Here is a 27,404-nt window from a genome sequence, read left to right as displayed (position 1 = left end):
GCTTCACTGCACAAGTGGGTGACTGCAAATTTTTACTAGGGTTGCTTTCTGCAGTGTGTGTCACCATTATGCCCACTTCTAGATCTTATTTGTTTACATCTTTATCTGAAAGGTCGCAACAGGGACAGTTGGTGATTTTGCAATGCCACAAATTAATTTATATTTTCACCTCTCCATTCCTGGGCTATACTTTTCTTACTTACCTAGAGCTACCAGCTTCAGTTCAACCATTTCATTTCTAGAAAGCAACTGATAAATGCCTGGGCTCTGGTCCAATTTTGCTATGGTGAACATTCCTAGCATGTGGAGATGCTGCTCATCCCTAAATGTGTCAGGGAACTATGAATGTCTTTTTTGCTTCTCACCCCCACCCGCAAAAAGACTGCAGGAGGGGCACTTGTTCCCTTTGCATTTTAAGAGAGGGCGTAGAAAACGTTAGCTCTTTGGTCTGCAATCCACAAAACACTTGTCAGTGCTGCTTCTCAGACTGAAAACATTTAATCTGCGGGTCGCTCCGAGAGCAACTCGCGTGCCAGAAGTTTCGCCCGCGTTTCTGCTTCTGCGGACCACTTTCCTCACAGAAGAGCCTCAGAATATGAGAATATGCGGAGGAGCACGAGCAAACAAGGCGCCCCCGCGCATTCTATAGTACGGGGGGGGGGCACATTTGCGCTCCTAAAGGAGGCGATGCATCTCCTCACAAAGTTGGGAGTGGGAGGAAAAGAGAGCCAAGGCGCGCGAATGCCTTCGGCTTTCAAAGGGCCCTTGTCATCTCGGCCGCCCCCCCCCCTTTTCCCTCCTCCCGCTGGAGGCATATGACAATCTGCCATTAGCTCACTCCCGCATTCCCCAGAGCTTGGGGGCCAGCCAGCCAGCCAGCACAACAAGCAGCATCTGACACCAAGCGGCACTGCAGGGCCAGGAGGAGCGCGCGCCCGTTCCCCGCCCACCGCCGTCGCCAGCAAAACAGCCGCTTTCGCTCCTCGCTCGCGCGCGCACACCCTCTCACACGTGCGAAGCTGCTCCTTTGAGGGCAGCCAATCCGGACGCCTCTCGTAGGCTGGCTGGAAAGGCGGCCAAATGCCCCCCCCCATGCCGTCAGCGGCTCTTCCTCACAACTTTGCAAAGGGGGGGGGGGGTTGTTTTCTCCCCTCCTTCGCAGCATCGTGTCCCAGGCCGCCTCCCCTCCCCGCCCTGGGTGTTTCCGACGCCACGGAGAGCGTCGCCTGAAATGTTGTTACACAAGGCGCCGGGGCCTTATGCAAGGAGAGCGAGGAAGAGACGGAAGGTGCCGCCGGCAGACAGAAAGGCAGGAGGCGAGCCGAGAGCGAAGGGGAATATGGGTAGAGGGGATGCGGCGGGGGGATTTGAAAGGGCAACGGGAGAGGAGGGGGGGGGAGATTACGAAGGTTGCGCTTTGGTTTCTGCTTTAGGGAAGCTGCGCCTTAAAAAATAAAAATAATACTAGGCGCAGCTTCTTGCAATACATTTCCATACTGGGGAAAATGTTTGCACCAGTTGATTTTCTGCATACTCCGTTGAATACAAAGGGACCGGCTCCGAGGGAAGAGATGTGCAGGTGCACATGCAAAATGTGGAAGGGAAGCTCTAACGTCGTTCCTTTTCTCCACCCAGGATGCTGAAGACTATAAAACAAGCCCTCTTCTCTACTGGGCTGGAGATGCCCAAATGGACAGCACTGCCAAACCAGGTGACCAGCGTTTATGGTTGTTGTTTTTAATGACTGGAAAGTGACTTTCCGCGTAATCCTTGATTGCGTCCAGTAAGTGGAAGGGGAAGAGATTTGCACACATGCATACACACGTCCCTGAGCAGAGTCCTAAACACAAATTGCTTGACTAAATATGTGATCGAGTGGGCGACACCTAAGCAGGGGTTCATTACGTATGAGAGTTCCGTATTGCAGCTGGAAATATCACTGTTGCCAAAAAGTCTAAATTTTGGGTTCAGCAAGACTTCACTGGAAGATGCAAGAACTAATGCAAGTATCCCAGGGAAAATAACAAGAAAACATCTAACAGGCATAATTTAATATAGCATTGCCCCCTCCCCTGGGTATTATCCTAAGCCCCTCTGTTGACTCCACATTTTGTCTATGTATTGGCAAATGTAGTAGGTGGATGTAAAGGGTTTTTTAATGCACAAGGAGTGCTTTGAAAGCAAAGTTATGAGGTACTGTGGTTGAGTAATGCAACAGTGTAAATGAGCTTGATTAACCTAGTATTATTTTTGAAAATACCTTCAGATTGCTATTTAAATCTATGTCATTGATTAAGGAAAACCTTGCATTACTGAGAGAACCTGGTTTGAACTCTGTTAACATGGCTTCATACTGCAGTCATTTCTGAAGATTTAAATGTCATTCCAGAAAATATGTCATGAACACCATGCATTTTTTCTTGGTAAAAATAAATATTTACAAATTTAGTACTTACACATCTTTAAAATGTTAAATGTTGCAGGTTTAAAAGTTCTTAACATGTTTACTCATCAGTGGCTGAAGGAAATATATGTGTTCAGAAACAAATTTTAATGCTGATCTCTTCTAGGACAAAAGATTGTAGAAGTGAACTTTGGCTTATAATCCTTCTAACTGTGTGGTCTTCAGCCTTTGAAGGTTGAAAACAGTGGGCTAGGAAAGCAAGGAGGGAGAAATGCATGCTAAGGTGCTGTGAGAGGAAAGCTAGCCAGATATTGGGATCCTGTTCTCAAGTGGATCATCCGATTGTGTATTGCAACATTGGTGCTCAATTCCCACAAACACTTCCTTATTGCCAAAGTAAACAGCAAGCTCATGTAACATTTCTCCCAACTTTTTTTAAAACAGAAGATCGGCTGGGGTTGGGGAGGGGAAGACCGCTGGGGTGAAGAACAACGTAACCCTCTTCCCTCTGCAGGGGCCTTGCTATGTATTTAAAAGATCTGAGAGCACAATGCAGTAGCTCCCCACCCTCTCTATTCATGAGAAATGGGGTCGTGTGGTGATGGTGGTGGTGGGAGCTGAGTGTTCAGAAATATTCAGCTGGCACCTGCTCTTGTTTTTTAGGTGCTTTCATGGGATTTTCCAAATTACCCTGTTGCTTCTGCTATTTCTTTCACTGGGCCGTGTGGCTGGATGAATTTTAAGTTTTTATTTGATCATTGTTAGTGGTTTTATAAACCGCCTCAAAGACTCAGTCCCGAAAAGGCAGAGTGCCTATACTTCAAACAAATTTTAGACCAGGGTTCAAATCCCCACTCACCCCATGAAGCTCACTGGGTGACCTTGGTTCAGTCACTGCCTCTCGGCCTAACCTCCCTCACAGGACTGTTGTGGGAAGTAATTAAAGAGCAGGGGAAACCTTGGTAAAAAATGTGGGGTATAAGTAAGTAAATATTCTCCAGGATTTGTCACTGGTCCCTTGAAGACGTACCAGGAGGGCAACTGTTGCATTAAGGGAGCCCCATCTGTTAAGGGGCAGCTGGGTCTCCTCCAGGCTCCCCGATTACTGCTTCCCTTTTTCTCCAAACCATTGATTGCCATGCAAAACTTCCAGTGGCAACCCAAACAGTCCAGCAGATTGTGGTCTTCCAACAAGATGGATGAAGAACAAACTCTGTGGCACATTTATTCCTCCTCCTGCTGCCCAAATACACTTAAGGACTGAACCTGGCCTTACCATGTGATGCTGCAGCAGAAACGTCTTCAAATATTTACAAAGTTCTTCAGCAGCTGTGCTGGTGGGCCCAGTGCTTTCCTTTATAGTGCTGGGGGTGAAGCGTTTGCAGTCACTGTTGCCGCCACCATCTTCCTTATTTCTCAATGCTGCTAAGCTCTGCGGCATCTCCTGCCCCCAAATATACACAGGAGTGAGGCCCTGATTCACTGAGAATAACAAAGTTATTTTATTTATTCACTACTCTTTATATACCATATTTCCTCCAAGGTGGCAAACATAGTTCTCCCCTGCCCATTTCATCCTCACAACCACCCTGGGACCAGATAATACGTTTTTAAAAAGAGAGGACCTGGGACACTCAAATATGACTTGTTTACCTAGGATTAACAGTGCCTGGGGTTAGTGGTAATTTCCCCACTCAAAAATTGTCTTCTACAAGCTATTTTTCCATCATGGAGAACAGTGAGCTTTCACTATTTAGTTTGGAAAACAGCAGGAAGGCCATTTTTAAAGGGAAACTGACCAGAGAAGAAAAAGTTAATCAGTTCCTCCTCCTCCTCCCCCCCCCCCATTCAATTGCTCTGGGTGGCAACCTCCTATTACTACTATTCATGAAAATAAAAGCAGTAGCAAACTGCATCTGCTATATGGAGTCTACTTTGGTCCTAAGCTCTTGATCTGAAGGAGTGTGTATGGGATCAGTTTGCAGAATAGCAATGGGTAAATGACTAGTGAGATAAAATCGAGGAAAGATTGGTTTTGTGTGTTTTTGTAACAATTCACAGCCCTTATCACAATACGCATTGTGATAGGCATTTCCTCTGTCTAGAGCAGGGGTAGTCAACCTTTTTATACCTACCACCCACTAATGCATCTTTCTTGATGGTAAAATTTCCTTACCGCCCACCAGTGCTCGATGGAAGGAGGATTCAGCTTGTGCCGTAGAACCCCCTACCGCCCACCTAGAATCCCGAAACGCCCACTAGGTAGGGACCAGGTTGACAACCCTGGTCTAGAGATAGGGAACACACTTTCATTTACTCGTTTTTAGTTGTGGTTCCTACTTTTAAAGAGTTCAGTATCTATGCAGAGTTTATTGTATGAAAATTACCAGGTAACAAGTCTTGATTTTTGTTTTTCCCCCCCTTAAGGCTTCTGATTATGAAATTCGACAGTATGAACCAGCCAAATGGGTTTGCACATCTGTTAAAACTGTGGACTGGGATTCAGCTATCAATACTGGTTTTACTAAGCTCTTTAATTATATCAAGGGCAAGAATGAAAAAGGTAAGGTGTGTTTTGCTCTACTTGTGTTTCCCTTGAAATCAGCTTCCCTTTGGCGAGAGACAAACACTAAGCACACATTCTTCATCTTCTTCTTGAAAATATACCTCAGGTGTGTTTTTGGTGGGGGAATGTGAGAAACAGTAAAGGAGAGAATCCAAATTTTTAACTAAAAACCCAACACCCCAAAGGAATTTTAGTGTTGGAAAGCACAGGTGATGTCATCTAGTTCAGCCTTTTTTCAGGTTGAGGTCCTGATCACTCTGGTGTGGATGAGAGATGCTCTTTTTTCCTTCATACCCCCTGCAATCTTAGCAATCTATTCCTGTTTTATTCCATCCTTTCTTTTGTAATGTTTTGATAATGTGTTAAGTGTAGCTAGTAATATCTTGCCTCTTGCAGGAGTAAAGATAGACATGACAGCTCCAGTGACATGCTATGTGCAGCCAGGCGCTGGCCCGTTCTGTGAGTCCACAACAACCGTCTCTTTTTACGTGCCACCTCAACACCAGGCAAATCCACCTAAGCCATCAGAGGCAGATGTCTTCATTGAAACGAGGCCAGCAATTACTGTGTTTGTCAGGTAAGCATGTGTGTCTGTAACCTGCACCAGGTGTGGAGAAGTACAGCTCCCACTTTCCCTAGCCATTGGCCACTGTAACTCCCATCAACCCCGACTACCTCCGTGTGGCCAACACCATTTTTGTAATTTATCTTGGAAAATGTCTGCTAACTTTGACTGCCACCTTGTGGTAACTGTGTCAAGGTTTTATGTGTTTCATGAAGGTGCAGATATGGGAGGTGGAAGAAACTGGAAAGAAAAACTGCTGAAATTAGAGGTTTAATAAACCTTCTTGGATGCTTTAATGGGGAAGATGAGCCATTTTCCCCATTAATATTTTTGCTACACTTCTTACTGCTTTGTGGAGCTGTAAAAATCCAAACTGCCCTTCAGGCGAGCCACATACATGGTGAAATGTATTTGTGTAAACAATAGCTTTCTCCAGTGCCTTCTCATTTCTTCTTTCCCTTAAAAGTGAGCTCAAAACTGGGGCCTGCATGTTCTTGCTCACATATGTAGTGTCTGTGACATTAAAAGCTGTTTTATATATACTGACAGGCTCTACAAAAACCTTGGAAATCGATGTCTGCATTATGAGGAGGCACTGTGATGGGTGATTTTGTCTCCACAAATTCATATATATATAAATGAACTGGTGCCTTCATGTCGGTGCTCCATCCTGGCCCAGGTTGCAAAAGAACTGCAGTTATTTTTTTGAGACACTAGTTATTAAAATCATAACCCGCTGTGTAGACAGCTTCCATGTAGCTACGCTGGTTCACACAAACATTGTGTCCAAGAAATTACTGCCCAAACTCAAGCTCAGTGGCATTGTCACAGGATCTAGCCATGCATGTGAAGTGGCTTGTAGAGTTTCCCATGTTCCCACAATGCAGGGCATATAAGTTACTGCTGTCCTTGCCTGTAGAAGGAGATTGAGCAGTTGCCACACAGCAGCTTTCAAAATGTATAGACAAGAATGTTGCAGAGCAAGAATCTTTGAATCCCTCTGCAATGAAATGGAAAGGATTCTTGTTTCCTCAACATAAATTTAGTTACATATAAATGAAATCACTGATTTGGACCATCGTAGGTAGAAAAATTTACTAATACTGGTTTATGCGTGTTGATTCCATGTGGCTTGCCTACATTTGTCTATCACGTACACAGGTGTTCTACTTTGAACATAAAACAGTAGTCTCAACACATACAGAATACTTTGTTTTTTTGTTCTCAACAGATCTTTTGGAGGATTTGCCAATGCTAAAAAGAACCAGGATGAAATACTGGCACTTGCTGAAAGTCTGAAGCGGGATGGAAAAACTTTTCAAGAAAAGGTCTATTATACCGCTGGCTATGATAGTCCATTTAAATTGCTGAACAGACACAATGAAGTTTGGCTTATAAGGAAAAGCTAAAACCTCAACAATTCAGATTATAGCCTTAATAACCATAAGTGCCCTTAACTAAATATATTTCCTAATATTTTCCTACTTAGCCCATTGCCTTAATATCTATCAGTGCCAATATAATACTTGTTTCGCAATGTTTATATATAACTATATAATAAAACTTCCAAGTGGTTTACAAAAATGTAAGATGGCTGTATAGGTTGCTATAGTGTGGCTGCATGTGCAGCCATGCATCACAGTGAACATGTGACCAGCCTGGCTCTTTCTGCAGGCAATTTCTCTGTCCTTATAGCTGGCTCAACTCCACTGACGTCAGTATGGGAACATTATAGCTTCTGAACTGCTATGCAGATTCCATACTCCTAAGGCAAGGGTAAGAAACAAGACATAAGCAGTTCTCAGTTGATTAGGGTGGCAGAAGGTAGGAATGCACAGGCCCTGATCTCTGATTTTAACTAACGCATGTTGGGCACAAGATTCCTGCATTGCAGAGAATTGGACTAGATTACCCTCGTAGTCCCTTCAGTCTCTCTAATTCTGTGATTATATGTTCCTTTTTACTGCAGCCTTTTAAAAACAGTAGTTAAAGGGTCCATTTCAAAAGGAAGGAAGCCAGGCCTCTTCAGATGTCCTGTAATACAGTTATGGTCTCAATGGCCTAATTACTAGGGCATTAAGGACCTCCACTGTTGCCCCTTCAGTAATTACTGAATCAGATTCTGGGGTAGAAAACTGATGCTTTAAGGGGGAAAGGGGGCTGACTGTAACCTTTGTAATACTTTTAATAATATTTTGTAATTTTTTTATCCATATTACTTCTCAAAGTTACAGGAATCATTTAAAACCTTTACCATTTTGATATCTAAACTGAGACTAATTTAGATCACGCTGACATTAGTTTTAAGTTTTTGCCTTTGGGCACTTGAAAGGAGGGGGAAATGGCCCTCCAACCAATTATGTGCCTGCCTTAATGTTCCTTCTCACATTATAGATACATCAAGAGATCTTTCATAGAAACCTATGTGCCATGTTGCCACAGTGAAGATGCAGCGTAGGTCAGCTGGAATAGCCACTTACATGGGCATATTTTCGTGGGGAAGACAACATGTGGTGCCCATTCTCCAATACTTTATATTAAATGGACAAACTGTGTAATTTTCAGCACATTAAAATATTCAGTTATTAGGCTTTTGAGGGCTTTTCACCTTTGGAATTTTGTAAGGTGCTATATAATAATTTTTAAGTTGTATAAAGTGTGACTTTTGTAAAACCAAAATGTTAAATCAAATAATTGACACTGAAAATTTCTGACGCTGATGTTGCCAAACTGTAGTGCTGCTCCTAGCAAATAGATCACACACGTGAAGACGTATCAAAAATAATATGAAGGGGTAGTGTTTACTTGCACATTTAGGTTTTAAGCTCTGAAATGTCGCTAGCCAGAAAAGCCTTGTGCTTGTATTGAACACACAGATGAGCTTGACAGTGGACTTGAAACCTTTTGACAGGCTGTCAATCTTTAGAAAGATATAGCATCTATGGGAACGTGTGAATTAACAGGAAAGGCTGAATGTTGTTACTTTCCTATACACTTAGCTTTAAAAAAATTTTTTGCCAGTTAATGTATCTGCTAATGCGAGATGCTAATAGTCTGTGCAATCTATTTACACCAGCAGCTGTGACAGATGAATGGTAAACACAATGGATGTTTTCTTAGCACCTGCTCTAACAGAAACCAGCAGCTTTGTTCAGCTGCAGAAAGAAATGCTACAAAGCTGCCTATTTCAGTGGTAATAATATAAATAATGTGTCCCATTGTCGCCAATAAAATTTGTCATTAATAAATACAACTAATTTTTTAAAAACTAGTTTCCTTTGTTCTGAGGATATCATAATGGTGTATTTTTCCAGCATCCATAAACATGAGGCTTTGGGAAGCAAAAAGTGTTCATTTATCAATTCCCCCTTACTTTGTAACAATTTACATGTTTTAGAATGTGGGGGACACAATATGAGTTGGAGGAGAGAAGAGGGGTGACTGTGTAGTTCCCTGAAAACAACCAGTAGACACACTTAGAGCTGGGTTCAACAAATGCAGCACACTAGGAGAAGCCCCTGCTAGCTCAATGGGGTCTTCCTCATTCCCCCATGCCTCCCCCAATCCACTCTGGAGGATCAGCAGAACCCCCAGAGGAGTATACGGGGTCCGAAGATGGGGGCAGGATCCTCCTGTTTGGCAAACAGAAATGCTTGTGTTGATGGAACGATGAGAAGAGTATGACGTTGAATTCCTCCCTGAGCAAGGAGAGCAGAAAAAAAGTATTGCTGTGCAGCTTAGGAAGCAGAGGCTCAGTTATGGAACTCGATAGGGCATGATCCACGAAATCTAATAGCTGTGATCCAGGCCTCAGTTTACACACAGGGAAATACCATTCCTTTTTGAGAGAGTCTAACTTTTGGCACACCTAATGAGAAATCACCATATTTGCACAAAGAGCTTCTCTTGAATAGAAAACTATGTTAGGGGCTTTGGATTTTGACCAGCAGGCTCAATCCCATCTATGCCTCCTTGTGGTTGATCAATTCTTACCCCCTTTAGTAAGACCATAAGCATGTGTTCAGACCTACCTATTCCTCATGTTCAAGCCTGCCACAAACCCTTGCTTTGCCAGGCTAGCGTTCAGTATAACAGCACCCCCAGATTTTCAAGTGTTGCATTATTAACTCTAGCCACAAGATGACAAATGGCAGCCTTGTTTATTGATGCAGTCACAGGATTGTCCCCATCCCCTTCTTGAGTTGAGTGAAGGCCACTAAAATTTATAGAACTAACAAAGAACAGAGATGGAGAGAAAAAGAGCCAAGTGTTTTCATCAAAATAAATTATCTACATAGAGGAGGGTTGTTTTTTTCTTTAAAAAATGTAAAAATGTAAAAAGTCCAACACTGGTAGGGCAAAGGCTACCTCAAGAATTTGTATTATGTACAAACATTATAAAAACAGAAGACTAGCAACTTATTCAAAATTCATTTTCCAAAAAACCCAACAATCCTGTGATCAAAATCACAGCTGATATTTTAGCTATCAGTTATATTCTTTACAAATAAGAAAGTTATATATATATCTATATATTTAAACACACTGGTAAAGACTCAATAAAATTAAGCAAAGTCTCCTAAATTGTTAAGTTTATTTTCCCATATCAAGGAGATGCTGACTGTAGACAAAAAAGTAAAACTAATTGTAGTGTATTCTTTGGTAACCAAAAGTTAGCAAGTGTTTCAATATTCCAAGTGATATGTTGCTTAAAACTTTCCCATTTTGACAAATATAAGAAAAACTGGTAATTCCCAGTTCAATCGAAAAGAAAAGGGTACCATTTGCAGTTATATACTATAAGCTCTCAAATCGAGAAGTTAATGGCCATTTGCTTATTATTATTATTATGCCGCACCCCATCCCAGATTTACCTACATCTTCTTTACAAATCGGCAGCCATTTATTTTAGGTCTTCTATAGGACTTCATTAACTTCCATTCAAAGAAACAAATTCACCTATGAGGTTTTTTTTCTTAAGAACCCAATAGATGGACTGTAATATACCCACACAGCACTCACTTCTGTATTACAATAGTGCTTCTTTCCTATTGCGTTTTTTAAAAAACAGTAATTCAGAATCTGGTCAGCCTGTTTGTTATGCTATCATGACATGGTTAGACCAGCAGAGGACCCCCTACACAAACTAGAAGAAACAGTGGGACAACAGCCAACACGGCTAACTACTAGGCCACATATTCTATCGTTCCCTGCTCAAAAGAGATTACTAGGTTTCATAAATATAACACTTTGAAAGCTGCTGCCACCCTGTACCACAGAAATTCCCCATTTTCTCTGTAGGCTTACTTTAATTTTCTACACTCTTAAAAAAAAAAAATCACACACAACCCAGAATCTGAAAATATTAGTTTCTGTTTTTTTCTAAAGGATTTTAATGCTTTAATGGACTGATCTGACTTAGTTCCATTTAAACTAAAAGTCGCATCCATTTAAACTAAAAATCGCATCCCATCGAGCCACATAGAGGTATCAGTACTGTAGCATCAATTACCACATTCTAAATACTTGGCGAAGTAAATTGTACTGATTAGGGCTTCCTGCTAAGTCTGGATCATTTTGTATACCTTATGAAACCTGTGACATCATAGTGCCTTCTTAATCCTCACCCTTTTTTAAGTTGTTGGCATACATATTTCATTAAAAAAAAATTGTATCAACCAGTTATCAAGTCTGGGCGAGTTGTGCTGTTCTCACTGGAGCCCACATCTTCATTAATGTCCATTTCATCACTGTCAAACACATCAAATTGTTCCTCGTCCAAAGACCTACAAGTTCTGCTTTCTGCAGGTTCAAATGGTTCCACATCTCCCTCGCTGATAACAGTCATAGGGCTGCTCTGGATCCTGTTTCGGACATTGTATTTGCTACTTGCAGCAGATGGTGGGGTTCGAGACCTGCCGTACCTGGCGCTGGAAAAGGACAGACTTCTTGGCATCAGGCCTTCGCTCTTGGCCCATTCTTCCTGGGCCCGTCTGCTCTTGGTAGGAGAACAACTTGTGCTACTGTCAGTGGGCTCCCAGGAAGAATCTGCCTTGGCTCTTTGAAACCTTGGGTCTGTGTTTTTTAGCATCTCTGCTGCTGACATGCGAGAACTGGTATCTGAACGGCTCCCTTTTTTAAGCAGTAGTGCCTTGAAGTTGTCATTGCTGGTGCTACTTTTGCGAATATTTCTTTGAATTGATCCTGCCTGTTTAAGGGAAGCCAGATTTGGAGAAGCACCAGTGGGTGTAACAGGGGGTGATGGCGAATGATTTCGGGTAGGATCATCCTCAGAGTCTTTGCGGCCAAGGACTTTCCTTTTGGATCTATGATTTTAATGTAGAAGAAAAACATAAAATCAGTATTAGCCTCTCACTTCAATGCTTTTCCTATTTCACATATGAATATTGTAACAAGCAAGCAGATGAATATAAGCTATTACAGAAATGAGTAGGAAGATACTGGAAACAGGAATGGTGACATTCTGATAACAGGAATCTTGTTCTGAACTATATTCTCCAGTACAGAACTGAATTAATCCAATTTACTTGCAAGTTACAATATTTCTTTTCTCATTAAAATTTTGCAAAGCAAATATTTGAATCTTGCCAAATTGTATTTTCTTAATTAAAACAGCTTTCCAATATAGTAGCGTCCTCCAAATTAATATATTCTAGCTACACTTGTCAAGGTGTTCCAAATGAAATTGCCAAAGGGCATGAAATTAATGAAGCCTAAATGAAATCCACATGCTCTGTGGGGAGCTAGGAACATAAGAAGCATTTTACTGTATCAAAAGTAATTAGCACATAGGACATACTATGAAGCTTCATCTAAAAGCAGTTGCATTGACCTGCAAAGAAGGGAAAGGACATCCCTTAAAAACAACAAATTAATTTGTATACAGGGGAAATCAGAAAGTGTATAGGATAAAACAAGGAGTTGGTAAGTGATTAACAAAGATGGTAAAGTACATGTAGTATTCCTTTCAAGTTAACACCAATCAGATATTAATGCCGCCCAAACACTCCCAACACATTTAAAAATGGTACTGATAACAAAATAATATCACTTTTGAAGAAAGCCTTATGCAGATTCACAGTTCAGAAGAAAAGACTGAGCAGTATGTTCACTTGTCAGTCTCTGGGAAGAAACCTCAACCCAAGAGTCTTGGACTCTACTCTTGTGTGCCCCTTTGCCTATCCAGAGGGAGAACATAAATGGGCTGGACTGTTCTATATTTATTTAAATGCTATATATGTAACTGACTATGCAGTAAGTTTTTTTTAAAAGGGGGGTTGCAGAGATACTGCATACAAACAAATACTGGAAAGTGGGTAAAATAAACATGCCTAAACTATTTGATGATACACATAGACATGCGTGCCTATACTGAAAATGAGTTTCCAGTAAAGTCTAGCATAGCAGTAGGCTAAATGCCCTCCAGATGTTGGAATCCAATTCCCATTATCCCTTATCATTGGCCATGTTGGATGGGGGATGCTATGTTCATTACCCCTGGTTGGGGTACCGATAAAATCATTTTCAAACTGAAAATGGCCAAGCCAAAGCTGGGATTTCAAGAAAAATTAGGGGAGGGGAAGGACCACCTTCTCCATGTTTATTTCAGTTCACTGAGAATGAGATCAACTTGTTGGTTTAAGATCACAAAAGGACCACAGCTCAGTGGTAGAGCATTGGCTTTGCACGCAGAAGGTTCCAGGTGCAAATCTTGGCATCTCCAGCTAGGCCTGAGAAGGACGCCTTACTGGAACCCTGGAGAGCCACTGCCAGAGTAGACAACACTGAGCTAGATGGAACAAATATCTGACTGTGTGAAGCGGCTTCCTATGTTCCCAAAATGCAGATGAAAAACGAGAGCTATACAAATGTGGACTAGCAGATAAATTTGAAAATTTTGGGATCAGCAGATGAAAGATATCTAGTACTATGTAACTAGTAAAAACATGTTTTCAGGACTTATTCTTATGTACATTTCACACAAAATACACACTTTGCATAATTGTGCAATACAGACCAAGCCCATTGCGAAAAACAAAGAACACCATCCATAGAAAATTAGATGTCCTTAAACACAATTGAAAACAATGGGGCATAACTACATTATAAAATTATGCCCGTGTTATTTTATTCTACGATTCTCTCCAGTCATAATTGGAAGTTTCATACGACATTCACAGCTGAAGTTTGCACTGTGACACACAACAGCATGAAAAGTAAACATCAACTTGGGGTGTTATCAGTTAATGAATGTTGGTATCCATGGGATGTATCCTCACTTGGTACCTAATTTGAAAGTGGCTGTGCAATCACATCTCAGGTGTTTCCAAAGGATGTTTGCCAGTTTTGTAGTCAACATGGTCAGGGCTTATTTGTTCTCTTACAAGGAAGACTGGGGAGGAAGGTGAGAGAAGAATGTAAACACTCTTCCCCTACTCACAAATGCAATCTGTGTCTCACATATACACACGGCTCTTTTCCCACACAAAGATTAATGTTTCTCTTGAATCCAAGAGTTACTTAGGTATATCCATGGACTTGCCATGTGTGGTGGGAATTGTTACTTTGCTCTAAATATAGCAAACTCCTGTGCCATATTGCAATTCACTTCCTTTCAGTGCCTTCTGGAACTAGTTGAGTGGTGTCTTCAGTCTTGGCTTATATATGTTTAGTAATGGGGAATATGTAGGGTAGTGGGAAACAATTGTTTGCCATGAAAGGATATCATCCTAGAAGCAAAACTTTTCTACCCTGCAATATTTAACACAACAATATATAAACTGTACAATATATAAACATGATCCAAAGTTTCCAACACAGAACATTCCTCTACTCACATAACATAATGAGAACATATTTGTGCCACTTTCAATTACGCTCCCCAAAGATGTTCCATTCGTAGGGGGAACGATCACCACAAGGTGGCACCAGTAACACACATTAGATATTCCAAGTCAAGATAAGTCACTTTCTTTTTAGGGCATTTCCTGTCTGCCCCCTCTAGCTAAAGGTATCTTAAAGTATTTTAAAAAAATGGGTTGCATTCTGAAGTTCTGTAATCAAAGATATTGTCTAAAGAACTATAATTATTTGTAGAGAATCATTTGCATTTATTTAGCCCTGTGAAATATGTAATATTTGCTCATCCGTTGAACTTCCTTCCTTCCTTTAATCAGGAGAGAATGATTGGGGTTAGTCTGTATTGCACATTCGAAACGACAGATCAGTGTGTCACAGAAATAGCTCATCTTCAACTGGATTATGGCAATCTATAATCCAGCTACTGTCATATGTTTTGCCATATGACGGATAGATCATGTTTACTTGCCAGTTTAAGCCAAGCTTGCCATGAAGCATTAGAGTTGAGCCTCTGTCCCAAACTGCACCATATAATCAGCAGAGAAGAGGGGGGAAAAGAATGGAGGGTAGAGGAAATGAAAACAAAAAGATACACAAAGAAAGCAATAGTATATGTTAAATCAAGCAAGATTTGAGAGAAACAGTACAATACAAACAAGGGATCACTTGACATTCACAGAAGGGCCAGAGACTGACAATTTTACCAAACTTGATTTTGCTGCCAGCAAAGTTTAGTTTCAGAGTTAGTTGATTGCAAAGCAATGAAAGGTGCATATATGAATAATCTATTTTAACTACATATTACCAGAAACTAAAGTGAATTTCTTTGAAAAATAAAATAATAATCATTAGCATTACATATTATATAAGATATATTTAAAACTCTTAAGGGATAATGGATAAAGCAACACAAATAAGGCAATTAAACAATACCTGTGAATGGCTGCAAAAAGATCCTCAGTAGTCCTTGGTCTGGTTGGCACTGCCACCACCTCACTGTCTTCTCCATAACTAGGGCTTTGCAGTAAAAAGCTGTTTGCTGCATCTGATTCAAACCCATCAGCTAAAATGCAGTAAGTAAGAAAATTATGTGGGATTATAAACTCGCAGTATCTGAAGAATTAAGAGTTAAGTAGCCGACGGGGCAATAAAGACTGTAAATTTCCCTAAAAATACACAACACAGCCATGCTTCTGCCTTTTTACTGATGGCAACAACAAAATTATTTTGAGTAACTACATTCTGTGCAAAGCTATTTATTTGCTTACAAGGAACATAACACTGACATTTCTGGATTCCCTAATCCCTACCCCATGGCCATCATTATTGTCTCAGTTTAAAAATCAACACAACAGAGATTTGGTTGAGAAATCCCCCTTGACAATTGTTCCCCTTAAATAAAGAAGGCAGTGCAGATTCTTTACACACCATTAGCCCAAGTTCTATTATTTCCCTTAGGATCTGCATGCATTTGCACCGAGAGTGTTACACTGATGCCAGTGCTGCAGCCCTCCCTATCCCCCTCCCAAATAGGTCTAGTCACTAAATATACTGGATGAAAATAGAAAACAGACTTACCACTTTCATCCCCTTGAGATGCATGCCCGTCTCCTCTAGAGACACTGTCTCCAATTCTGCTGGAACTGCTTCGTTCGCACAAGCCAGGCTGCTCCTCCTGCCTGGGCTGCAGCGCAGAAACACTGACTTCCAGTGTCTCACAGGAGGTGGAACCTGCAGCTCCTCCTTCTGGAACCAGGCTGCCAGAGTCCATTTCATAGGAGCAGAGTCCATCTGTAGGATAATCCTCAGCCTGGCTGTACTGTGCAATGGCAGCATCCCCTGGAGCGATTCTGACTGTTTCACCCACTCCAGCTATTTTTTCTGCTGTAACATCGGGTTGTGGGGGTGGCACAATCAGGAACAGTTTGGGTTTTTTTGAAACAGGTGGCGGCTTCTTGTTTGGCGATACACCCTGAGGCTTGTTGAGACATCCTGGCTGTCCCTCAAGAGATGAGCTTGCAAGATCAGAGCAAAAACCCTGTGCTGCTTCTTCAACACTGGCTGGTGGTAAATCACTGGCAAAGGAATGAGCTAGACTGCCTGCATTTCCAGGCATTGTACCACTCGAAAGTTCATAGTTGCCACAGAGTCCTGGGTAAGATCTCTGATTAGGACTGTAAACAAAGGTATTGTCAAAAGCACCATGGGGTTTCACATCACCTTCTTCCAGGCTGCCGCAGTGTCCTACTGATACACCTGGTTTCATAGGCAGCTGTCCTGAAAGCACATCAGTTGATTTTTCCTGAGAATTTATGTCAGAAGCAGATTCAACTGGCTGTTCAACCTCTGACACCACAGTTTTCTTCACGGACCTCAGCTGTACCATTTGCAGTGCTTGGGTGGTTACTAGAGGCATTGAAGGCCTGGCGGGATCCTCCTTTTTCAAGGATGCTCTCTTTATTGTACTGTGAGAAGAACCTTCCTGATTATATTTCTTGAAAGAACCTTTTGTGAGTCTGGGGTCCAAGGGGGGTGCTGGTGGAGGAACTGAAGTAGGGACAGGAGGTGGAAGGGGAGGAGATGGAACAGGCGGTGACGAGGGAGAGAAATGATCCAACGAAGGGTCTTGCGGTAGGTAATTAAACCATGGGATACTTTGAGAAAACGACATGTTTATAACCGCTTCTGGTGGAGGTGGTGGGAAGTTGGGAGATCCAGGGGGAGGTGGCAGATCCATAACATCTGTTGAGGGAGGTGGTGGTGGTGGAAGAAGGTACTCAGAAGAGTCTGGAGACGAAACCAGAGGGAAGCTTGGGCCGGAGTCAGATTTCTTCACACTCCCACTCCCTTCAGCAGATGTATTAGAAGAGAGGGATGTGGAGGAGGAAGACACTGAAACCGAAGACAGAAGGGATGACTTTCTTTCAGGCACTTTAGGTTTCATCTTGGGTTTCCCGTTTCCTGTTGACATAGATTTCAGAATGACAGGCACTGGTGTAACTGCTGTGGGTGTGTTGGATTGGCTAGAATACCCACTAGATGGTGATGTAACCCTATGTGGCTTTTCTGGAGAAGTGGTCTTTGGTTTGGCCAACCCGCTGGGCACCTGTGGTGTAGAAGCCCTTGACCCATCGTTAAGGCGGCTGACGTTATAATCATTTAGCCTGGGTCCAGCATTAGCCGAATGAACTACTGGGGATTTCAGCTGATCCTCTGGCATCCCAGGACAATCGCTGTAGTAGCCCCACTGGTCAGCATACTCTGACCTGATGCTGCTCGTCTCGCTCTGGGAGGGTGTGACAGTACAAATGGAGTACATGTTCAGGCCTGTTCCAGACATCATGCTGCTACTGGCGCTCACCGAGCTCTGACTACGAGAGCGCAGCACCCAAGGGTCATCATAATCACTGCAGGGGCTTTGAGATGGTGAGCTGCCATTTTTGCACTTGAGGTTCAACTGTAGGGAGTGTTGGAGGCTAGCAATCAACATGTCATCCAATACCTGCCCATTGGACTGAGTTTTCTTCTTGGGGATCCTTCTAAGAGAGTCTGTTCGGGATGGCGGCAGAGGCGGTTTCTTTGCCTTTTTAAAGGATATGCTTCGTGAGAGGGATTTGTCGCTGTAATTCGACAAGTCTCCCAGAGATTTCTTCTCAGTGCCATCAAACACATTAATGACACTGTGCCTGGGGTTTCCAAAGCCGTTATTGCTATTGCAAGTTTTGCCAGACTTGAGTCCCGAGTCCATGTGCATAGAAGTGTAATAGCCATCATGGTCCACAGAATATAAAGAGCTTGAGTCTTCTTTGGCAGAGACTCTTTCAAGGCTGCTGGTACTCAAGTTGCTCACAGGCGTGGAACAGCCTGGCGTGGCACAGTTTAGTTTGTGTAACAACACCTCTTCCTTTCCAGAGCGCTTCAAACCACAGTGCTCTGTGCTGTTCTGAACCTGGCTCTGTGTTTTGTCAACAGAGTAATTTGATTCACTCCTACTGTCACTGTCCTGAGAGTGGGTTGGAAAACTGAGATTATTCCTACTGCTGTAGGTCATACTTTGAGGGGCATTTTCCACAGCTCCTGCCCCGCTGAGAGAGACTCCTGAATCTCCAAGACTGAGCACCATTGCAGCATTTGATGAAACAGCAGTGTCCGAGGAACGTGAGTGGTGGGTTGAACTGGTTTCGCTCCAGGTCCCACTAGAGGAATGCTGTTGATCTTTTGTGCCTACCATGCTGTTGACAACAAGATTGTCTCTAGGTTTTGTATATGAAGAAGGGTGGGTGATTTTACTATCCATCGCGCCCGCACTCTGTGTGGTGTGAATCACAATAACCTCTGAAGAGGATGATAGGGTTGCATTTGGTATAATGCTGGTTGAATACATACTATGTGGAGAGACCATGCATGCTAGACTTTCTGTTTGGTCACTCTCAGAGCCCTTTACCTCTTGGGACTTTGGCCTTTGAAGCACACCTGTCCTACTGTTGTTCCTCATGTGGTCTATGCTATCATCCACTTGCAGTTTGCTTATCTGGTGTGACAGTACTCCACCTTCTGTTGACTTAGACAAGCTATGTCTACGTTCCAGGAACTGTAGGGACACCCTTGCCCCAGACCGAGGTAGACTATGAAAACCCAGGTCATTGTTTAGGCGGGAGGCAAACACAACCCCAGCGGAATCACTCATCACAGACATGTTTCCAGAAGAACTGGACAACTGTGACATCTGGGCTGCAATTCCTTGACCTTTCTGGGCACGTATTCGCCTCACTGAAGGTGGCACCACTTTGACTTCCTCCGTCTGACAGCCGGAGTCCTTGGTGTCAGACTGCTGCATGGAAGAGTGATAGCTATCAAGCCTTCCTAGTGTGGAATAGTGGTCAGGGACGCATAATGAATGGCCACGGAAGTCGTTTTTACCAGTGCCAACTGTTGGAAGTTAAAATAAAACAATTATTATACATATCAAGATTTCACATTTAAGCTCCTGTGTTCATTAACAAAGCATGTATCAAAAAGTTGTTTCCTTGGATGTTTCAAATATGCTTCATTGTTCCATATATAAATAAGAATCTGGGTCTGTTTACATTCAAACTAGGACTACTCTCCAGTCACGTCACTCAGATAAAAAACAAACAAAACCCCTGATAGACAAGAATAGCTGTTATTACCTAAGCAACAGGCTAAAGGCCAACTGGGAACAATCAATACTATCCTACTAGGCTGCCTGCACACTTCACTTTAAATAATAGCAGCTGCAGCTATTGTTGCACTCAGCAGACCATAATTTAAGTCACAACGTACAGGAGTTTATTTATGTTACATATATATAATATATTGCCCTATCCCCAGTGTGAAAAATGAAGAAAATAAAGAACAAGCAAAGCGTGTCTCAGTCCTTGTTCTTTGCAAACTATGTCTTGACTGCTGCACCTTCCATTCAAAAGCACCATGGGATTCCAGGAAATTCAAGCAATTCCACACAAACTCTTTTTCTATATTATTATCTACTTGAATCATGAAATGTTTATTTTTGGGACCTTGCACGATACCACAGGAGAAAAATAAAGTGCTAACAATTGCTTTTTAAAACCACTGACCCCTTTAAAGGAAGAAATTGAAATACATTTAAACACATTAAATGAAGAAATTCTAAAGGCCTACCCAAGTTTCTAAGAACTATTTCATCTATGTATTAATACTTAGCATAGCAACATCTACATTGTTCTTTGAGGAAGAACAAAAGGCAGGGAGAATAGTGTTGCTCACCTACTGAAGCAGAGTCTACTGCCTAATTAGACAATGGCTTCTGTCTGCAATGCAGGTGGAGGGAGACTAAGTACAAGGCAAGGTACAGACAGAATTGCAAGAGAGTCATCTCACAGAAAATCCAACTCTCATTCTTTCAAGTTGACCAGTGACAGGAGGAGGACTTGCCAATCTAATATTAAATTAACAAAATTATTTTCAAACTTCCTGTCTTCAGGCTGCCCCTTCCCCAGTGGCAAGTGCTTGCACATCATTCGACCATAGTTAAAGGGTTTGTCCACATTTGAGCATTATTTAGCTGTGAATCCTCCATTCAAAGCAGTCTACACTCGCCCATATTTGAATTTTTATGGCTGTCCCTGCCTTCTGATTTGCTGATTTTATAATGCCAATTAACTACTGACAGGCACACTTCCTGTGTGGCTTTTTTTAATACTCTACATTTTTTAAATGTGGGTTGCTTGCAGTTTTCTGGTTTCATGCAAATCTAAGTGTTATGTCCAAAAGGGGGCTTGTGGTTTGTTTCCCCCAAACAAACCATGAGCCAAAGCATGGCTTAGCTCCCAGTAGCAAAGCAACAGCAGGAACGGGGAAGGTGCAAATTGACCAAGATTTTTGTCCTGTGCACCAGCATGCTATACGCTAAATCTTAACTATGGTTTAAAATGATGAAAGAACCAGGTCAGTGATATCGGCTGAAGAATGCTTTTATTCCTGCCGAAGAAAACAAGTTATTATAGAATCATGCCCAAGTACATACAAACAGTTCACATGGAATGCTGATTTCATCATTGCCAAAGGTGAACTGAGAGTCAAACCATGAACCGACATTCTCTTGATGTTGTCCAGTGAGCTGTCTTTCAAGGAATGTTGTCTGTCACCATTATTTTTATTTTTATTATTACCCCAACAAGCTTGAAAGTCACTGATTTGAATGCACTTGAGATCACTGCACTATATACTTAAATATATATCTGCACTGAAATTCTATCAAAATAGCATTTTCTTCTGTCCAAATTATGCTACAATGATGTAAAAAAGAGGTGGGGGAAAGTTTGGTATCTGAAATGCTGCAGGTCTGCCATTGAAAAATGCAGCCATTTTGGACTGCTTGCTTCTGAGCAGCTCTTGCGGGTTTTTTATGGCATGTCAGATAAGGAGCTCCCTTCCCAGAGCCTTTCAATTCTCTTAATTGTTGAATGCAAGTGGACTGTGAAGAGTAAGGTCATTCTTCCCCATAAAATTTAATAGCTGTTTAAGTCATATTCACTTCTTGTTTTTCTTGGCATACAACAAAACACTGGCATCGGAGAGAATGGAGGATGGAGGGAAAGTTAAGGACAATGCCATTTATGAAACATTAACCTGCTTTCAAATAAAATCAAACCTTTACACATGTTTTTGTGCATTTTGCCTGCTTTTAAAGTTTTCCAAAAAGCATAAACTGAAGCCTTGATTCAGCGAAGTCAGTGTGGTTTTAGCTAGAACTTCAAGGCAGCTAGAATTTGACCTTTAGACTTTTTTTTCTACCACAATGGGCTCAAGTGAGAAATTACATTATGTCCCTTCAATGCTGGCAAGCAGCTTGATAATTCTCAAAAGCAGAGTTTTATCAAAATTACTATAGGCACAAAGGCCAATCAAGTAAGAAAGAGATGACTTGTAAGACAGGTTTATTTATTCTAAATTGATCAGCATGATCAATTTAGCTGTAACTGAAAATAAACACCTTCTCTGGGTGATGTTCCAATGTAATCAGTTTCCTGAATATGATACAAATTCAGATTTTTCCAACAACAAAAGTTGTCAGACCATAAGTTAAGTTTCAGTTACTAAATTCCAAGTTATCATTGTAACTACTGCTTAAATATGTACATAGACTAATGTATTTATTTGTGGCATTTTTTCACTACTCTTCTTGAAGAGACTCAAAGCACTTTAAAATATATATTGTAGCATAATGTTTTTTAAAAAAGCATTTCTGGCATAAATGGATACTTTTAATATTCTACTCATGTTTCTCTTATTCACAGAACTGTATGTGAAATCCCGAGAACTTGTCAGGGGAATTTTGAGTTTCATATTGACAGATTATGAAACCGGAGATTCATCTCAAATTCTTTAACAGAAAAATTAAATGCCAAATTATGTAAGATATTATTAATTAGGAAAGTATAATAAGATATCTAGTGTTGAAGAACAATCCTCCTCAAGAAGAAGCCAAATTGCAAACTGCCAGTTTCCCTTCAGTTCTTGGCTGCAATACTGGGCCTTAGGTACCCCTGCCCGTACGGGCCAGTCTTGCCAGACTCTAGGGTTGTGCGCTCATCTCACTCTATAGGCCGGGAGCCAGCGCTGTCCGCAGACACTTCCGGGTCACGTGGCCAGCGTGACAAGCTGCATCTGGCGAGCCAGCGCAGCACATGGAACGCCGTTTACCTTCCCGCTGGTAAGCGGTCCCTATTTATCTACTTGCACCCGGGGGTGCTTTTGAACTGCTAGGTTGGCAGGCGCTGGGACCGAACGACGGGAGCGCACCCCACCGCGGGGATTCGAACCGCCGACCATGCGATCAGCAAGTCCTAGGCACTGAGGTTTTACCCACAGCGCCACCCGCGTCCCACTAATAATGGGCCTTACCCTGCCCTTTAATGCTAGGGCAAGTAGCCCAAATAGTGTTGTGCTCCTTCCATGTTGAAGGATAGGAAAACACCATGTAGATATCATTTACTTGCTTTAAATTACAGGATAAAGTCCAACAGTGCAGTCCATAATAGGCTATCAGGAGCAGTGGGGATTCGCCCACCCTCCCAGTACCCTTTAAAACAAGGAGATAAGTTACACTAGCCAGAAAAACTCAGCACAGAGCTATGATGGTTATATTGCAGACTGTCTCTTCTGAATGTGAGTAAGCAAGCATGCAAGCACAAGAGAGGGAGCCAAGGGTGGTAGCTGCCAATATAATGAAGTTTGGGGTCAGGAAAAAGACTACTGGGTTCTTCAAATACCAAAGGTCAGGTGGGTAGAGGTTTTAGAGGAGGAGCAGCAACCAGAGGTTTGCCTGCACTAATTTGTAGGCCAATGGAGCTCACCTACACCAAAGCTACAGAAGGAACACAGGACATCATGGCTGGAAAAAAATGTATAAGAAGTTCCTTTAAGTCCCACAACCCAATGGAACTGCCATCAAGTTGCATGCAACTGGCATGACTCCATGCCAAATGAGGGCAGAATTTCACCGGCACCATTGCAGACACCAATAAAACTTCTAAGACATATGATGAACACTGTAACTTGCACTGTGCGTGGGCTTTTCTGTGTCAAGTAATTTCTGCATAGCAATTCAGTATGTCAGCACAAGCCTTCCTAAATGTGGGTTTGTGGTGCCATGGTGTAAAATCAAAGCTTCCATGTTGGGAGATGGCCACAAATACATGGATTTCAAAACAGCCATGTCACAGCTACATGAATTACAGGGAGCCTAGAATGTCTACTAAGCGTTCAAGTGAACAAGCGGGAAGATAACTGTCTCAAGTTGGCTATGAAGAGAATGAAAGCTATCTACACTTTTGTTGTTGTTAGGAAAGGGGAAAAAATTGAAGTGACAGAATACAGACAAGGCTCTAGCCTAAAAAGGGCCTTAGCTTATGCCCATTACATTCATGTTTGCCAAGAAGGAATGGCTGGGGACGAAAGTTATTTATGGTTAAGTTCTTTGGTCAAACAAATGACAAACCCAGAAGACCTCAAATATGATAACTGCTGTAATGAATATTTATGTTCCAAATATGGATTCTCCTATAGCATTTCACAAATGTTTGACCATTTGACTGATAAGACTTATGATCAGATGGTAAGTGGGGAAGTTTTTAATGAGATTCTGGAACCAATTTTAGACAGCAGTACTCCTCCTAGTAAAATCCAATCTTCAGTGAAAAATGAAGGAAATGTGAGACTGACATGCTCAAATTTAATTGTAAGAAATATCTTTAAGACCAAGGGAATAAAAACAACTGAAAACAACCCTAAAATTCTTATAGATTTTTACTCTCCCAGTACATAATTTCAGAAAATTGCAGCTTTGCATGGCATTCAGTAAATTCAGTTTGTTTTTTTGTCTGTTTGTTTGTTTAAAAAGACGGAACTTTAATTTCCAGGTGGGCAAATTGATCGGTTTAAGCATACACTATTTATTCTTTCCTAGTGGTCAGGCATACATTCATTTTAACTTTTAATAGGCTATCAGACTGTATTGACTTCATGAGCGTGGGGTAAATGTTATGAGTTTAGTCACAGTAAGCAAGATAATTATTAATTGTAATGGAATACAGTTCTGATGAGCCATACCTAGCTCTCTTTGGATGTTGTCAGGGACTCCTGTAATAGTCTTTCTCCTTTTCACTTTCTTCGGCCGCCTTACCACAGTATCTGTGTAAATTAGAGACCTCCGTATGCTGGCTTGGCGGTCAAAATTCTCCCCTGATGTACAGTAGAACAAGCAAAGCACCATTACTTTCAAGCACGCTGACATCATGCACTTTCTTCCACTTGCTTATTATAGAAATGAAGAAAAGGCATTAATATATGATGTTAGCTCAGTCATACAGAGTGGATATACATAGAAGGAAAAGATACAGCATACTGTCACTTTAAGGCTTTAAAATTGAAGGGATTACATGCTCCTATCAAATACATTTGTCTGATCAGACCGAATCTTCATCTAATCTAAACATATCAGTGAGCCATTAATGTCAACGTTGGACATTTATAGTTACATTATCTCCCAGCTTACCTTCTTATGAACTTTGAGGAATGGGGGAGAGAGAATTTATGCTCTTGTTTTTGAGAAATGTACTGAATAAGTATTTCTTCATCTTCTTATGGCATGGCATGGCTAATGACTTCAACGACAATCCTAAATATGCTTAATTGGAGGTTTAATTTAAATTAATGGACATGAGGCAGATATGAAGCTAATGGAAGTGGATATAAGGTGTGGAGGTCAGTTTGGATAAGTGGGTTCCTGGAATGATGTCAGAGGTTTGAGGCCTCATTGCTTATTTATTTACTTAAAAATTGTATATCACTATTCATAAAAACATCAGAACATCAGGGATTGTGGTTCTCTTTTTTACACTGTTGTAAGCTGTTAATTTGGAAAATGACAAATCATTTAATATTTAAACGTATTTTCTTAATTGACTGCAGAAGCTCAGTAGCATGGAAAAGTTTTCAGGAGGTATTTCAAAAGTTAGAACAGAATATGCCTGAGGAACCTCTATTGTCAGAACTGGGATGACAACACAAAAAGTTTGGTTTCTTGCTGCTGTTAAGCAGCAGGGTGGACATACACTAAGAACATCCCTAGACTGCCTCTTTTGTTCAACACCTAACGTAGGCCCTTATATGTGTGTTTTAGTTTTTTGAAACTCCCAGACTCTAAGCATAAGTAAAGTAAGATGATGCCTCTGCATCCAAAACTTTTTATACTGACAGTCATAAGAAATCTGGCTACTTTCCCCTGCATTTGAAACTTCAGAGGAACTGATTGCAGATTATTTATTATATGACTACGATGAAGTTTTATAATATCTGAATGCCTTAGGTATTTTTAAAATAAACAAACAATTTGAACTGAGACAGTGTTTCAGGAAACACTGCTGTATTTTGCAGTGAACTTATAATGTTAGCAGTGTTGTGAACAGCCTTGGAACAGTGGGAGAAAAATTAAAATATTAAATAACAAACATGACTGAGTCTGGACAATGTTCTGACTTTCAGGTTAGCCAAAATTTAATGTCTGTTACCTCTGAAAATTTACTATATTTAAATACAACATTATATTGGGGGGGGGGAGAGACAGAGACAGACTGATGCAGATGGAAACGGCTCCATCATACTGTGAACCCCTGACAGAGGTCTCACTGTCTCTTTTTAGTTGGTACCAAAGAGCCATGCCAAATGCCAGTAACATTTATTGAACATAAATTCTCTATATAGACTTCAGTTTCACAGAACTGCACCCTGGCTATATTTAGTCTTTAAAGTAATTTTGGCATGTAAGCAGTATATGAATTAATAATAATAATAATAATAATAATAATAATAATAATAATAATCACCATGATAATAATCTATCATTGAGTGATACTGCATTTTTGCAATTGACTGAACCCACCTGGATGTCAACAAAATTAAAAGTTTATGTGGTGCATGCAAAACAAGAAAGCCTTATAGTTGACCATTTGCTGTATCATATCTGGACCCAGCAGCATTTCTACAGGTTGAACAGCTTCAAACAAATTCACTTCTTTCAATGAATTAATAACCTGGCCATTTCCATTTGTTTAAAATTTATATCTTGCTTCTTCTGTCATTTGAGATGCTTTACAAATTAGTTAAAACATACAAGTGATTTTAAAATCTCATTTTATTTTCTCCTCCTTAACAAACTTAACATTCCTAATATTCTTCTCAAACCTATAAATCCTTAGGGCGGTAAATTTAGAAGTGTCTTTAGGAAAAGCTCTATTTCACTATACTTCTTTCTGGAAAAAAGGTAGGTATTTGAATTCTTCCGAATTCTATTTTAAACATCCAGATAGCCAAGTTATTTCTCATTGAACAGTGCATTTGGTATTTGCTAGACATTGCTGTGCGCATTATATGTGACGTCCTAGGAGTCTTGGACCAGAACGCTTCCATTAGATTGTATGGCATTAGGAAAATGACTTTTAAAAATTATACAACAATGCACGTGGACATTTCTAGATTACAGGAACAAAGACTAGAAGAGAAATGTTCCATCCCTAGTTGCCAAATGAAAATAATTGGTTTTCCCTGAATAATCATATTTGGGTTTAAAGATACAATGTGCTTGTTAAGTGAAACCTTTGAAACTCTTAATAGGAGATGAGGTTAGTGAGGAGAACTGGGAGTTATAAAATTAAGAGTTTCAGACCAATGGCCTGCTATTAGGCATGCCAGGGGTTAATTATTTAATTATTACGCTGAACTGCAGCCCTCCTATGTCACACTGGAAAAGCTACTGAAGCTCCTCTGAGTAGCTCACCATGTAGCTTAGAACCTGAGAGATAAGAACTAAGGCTTGTAGGGAAAAGGATCAAAAGCCCCATCATGCACATGGAAATAGTGGCAAAGTTGTCGATTTTGTACCCAAATCTGTATCAGCGAAGGCACAAAGTCAACTTGTACAGAAT

The 27,404-nt window shown here is 41.2% G+C and overlaps 2 protein-coding genes and 1 long non-coding RNA gene across 16 annotated transcripts in view; 1 reads left to right on the top strand and 2 right to left on the bottom strand.

The window, feature by feature from the left end:
* The first annotated feature begins 1,097 nt into the window (after nucleotides 1-1,097).
* Nucleotides 1,098-8,803, top strand: HEBP2 (heme binding protein 2). 3 transcript variants are annotated; one of them, XM_083435136.1, is made up of 5 exons: nucleotides 1,098-1,309; nucleotides 1,636-1,711; nucleotides 4,832-4,967; nucleotides 5,367-5,547; nucleotides 6,767-8,803. In XM_083435136.1, exons 1-5 carry the CDS (start codon nucleotides 1,260-1,262, stop codon nucleotides 6,942-6,944), a joined length of 621 nt encoding a protein of 206 aa, XP_083291262.1. In that variant the 5' UTR covers nucleotides 1,098-1,259; the 3' UTR covers nucleotides 6,945-8,803. The 3 variants fall into 3 exon arrangements, with proteins under 3 accessions (XP_083291262.1, XP_083291264.1, XP_083291263.1); XM_083435138.1 differs by having other exon boundaries at nucleotides 1,100-1,316; XM_083435137.1 differs by having other exon boundaries at nucleotides 1,159-1,288.
* An 873-nt stretch (nucleotides 8,804-9,676) lies between these two features.
* NHSL1 (NHS like 1) overlaps nucleotides 9,677-27,404 on the bottom strand; it is a gene marked incomplete at its 5' end in the record, with an annotated part of 139,100 nt that continues 121,372 nt past the window's right edge. For 5 of the 11 annotated variants that reach the window (XM_083434730.1, XM_083434735.1, XM_083434733.1 and 2 more), the window contains 4 exons: nucleotides 9,677-11,861; nucleotides 15,349-15,478; nucleotides 15,994-19,344; nucleotides 24,532-24,663. In XM_083434730.1, coding sequence (XP_083290856.1) covers nucleotides 11,210-11,861; nucleotides 15,349-15,478; nucleotides 15,994-19,344; nucleotides 24,532-24,663 — 4,265 coding nt within the window. In that variant the 3' untranslated portion in view covers nucleotides 9,677-11,209. Of the gene's footprint in view, nucleotides 11,862-14,884; nucleotides 14,937-15,348; nucleotides 15,479-15,993; nucleotides 19,345-24,531; nucleotides 24,664-27,404 lie in introns of all 11 variants that reach the window. The other 6 variants (XM_083434734.1, XM_083434736.1, XM_083434740.1 and 3 more) reach the window with 3 other exon arrangements.
* On the bottom strand, nucleotides 21,066-24,442 carry LOC310675045. Of its 2 annotated transcripts, XR_014509883.1 has the most exons (3): nucleotides 22,820-24,442; nucleotides 21,997-22,455; nucleotides 21,066-21,843 (listed from the first exon to the last, which is right to left on the bottom strand). It is a non-coding gene; the product is annotated as an uncharacterized lncRNA (long non-coding RNA). The 2 variants fall into 2 exon arrangements; XR_014509882.1 differs by having other exon boundaries at nucleotides 21,066-22,455.

The sequence above is a fragment of the Podarcis tiliguerta genome (assembly GCF_965153285.1).
Source record: "Podarcis tiliguerta genome assembly, chromosome: 3".
In the NCBI taxonomy this organism is placed as follows: Eukaryota; Metazoa; Chordata; class Lepidosauria; order Squamata; family Lacertidae; genus Podarcis; species Podarcis tiliguerta.
Note: the sequence above shows the minus strand (reverse complement) of the source record. Positions and strands in the feature narration are given on the sequence as shown.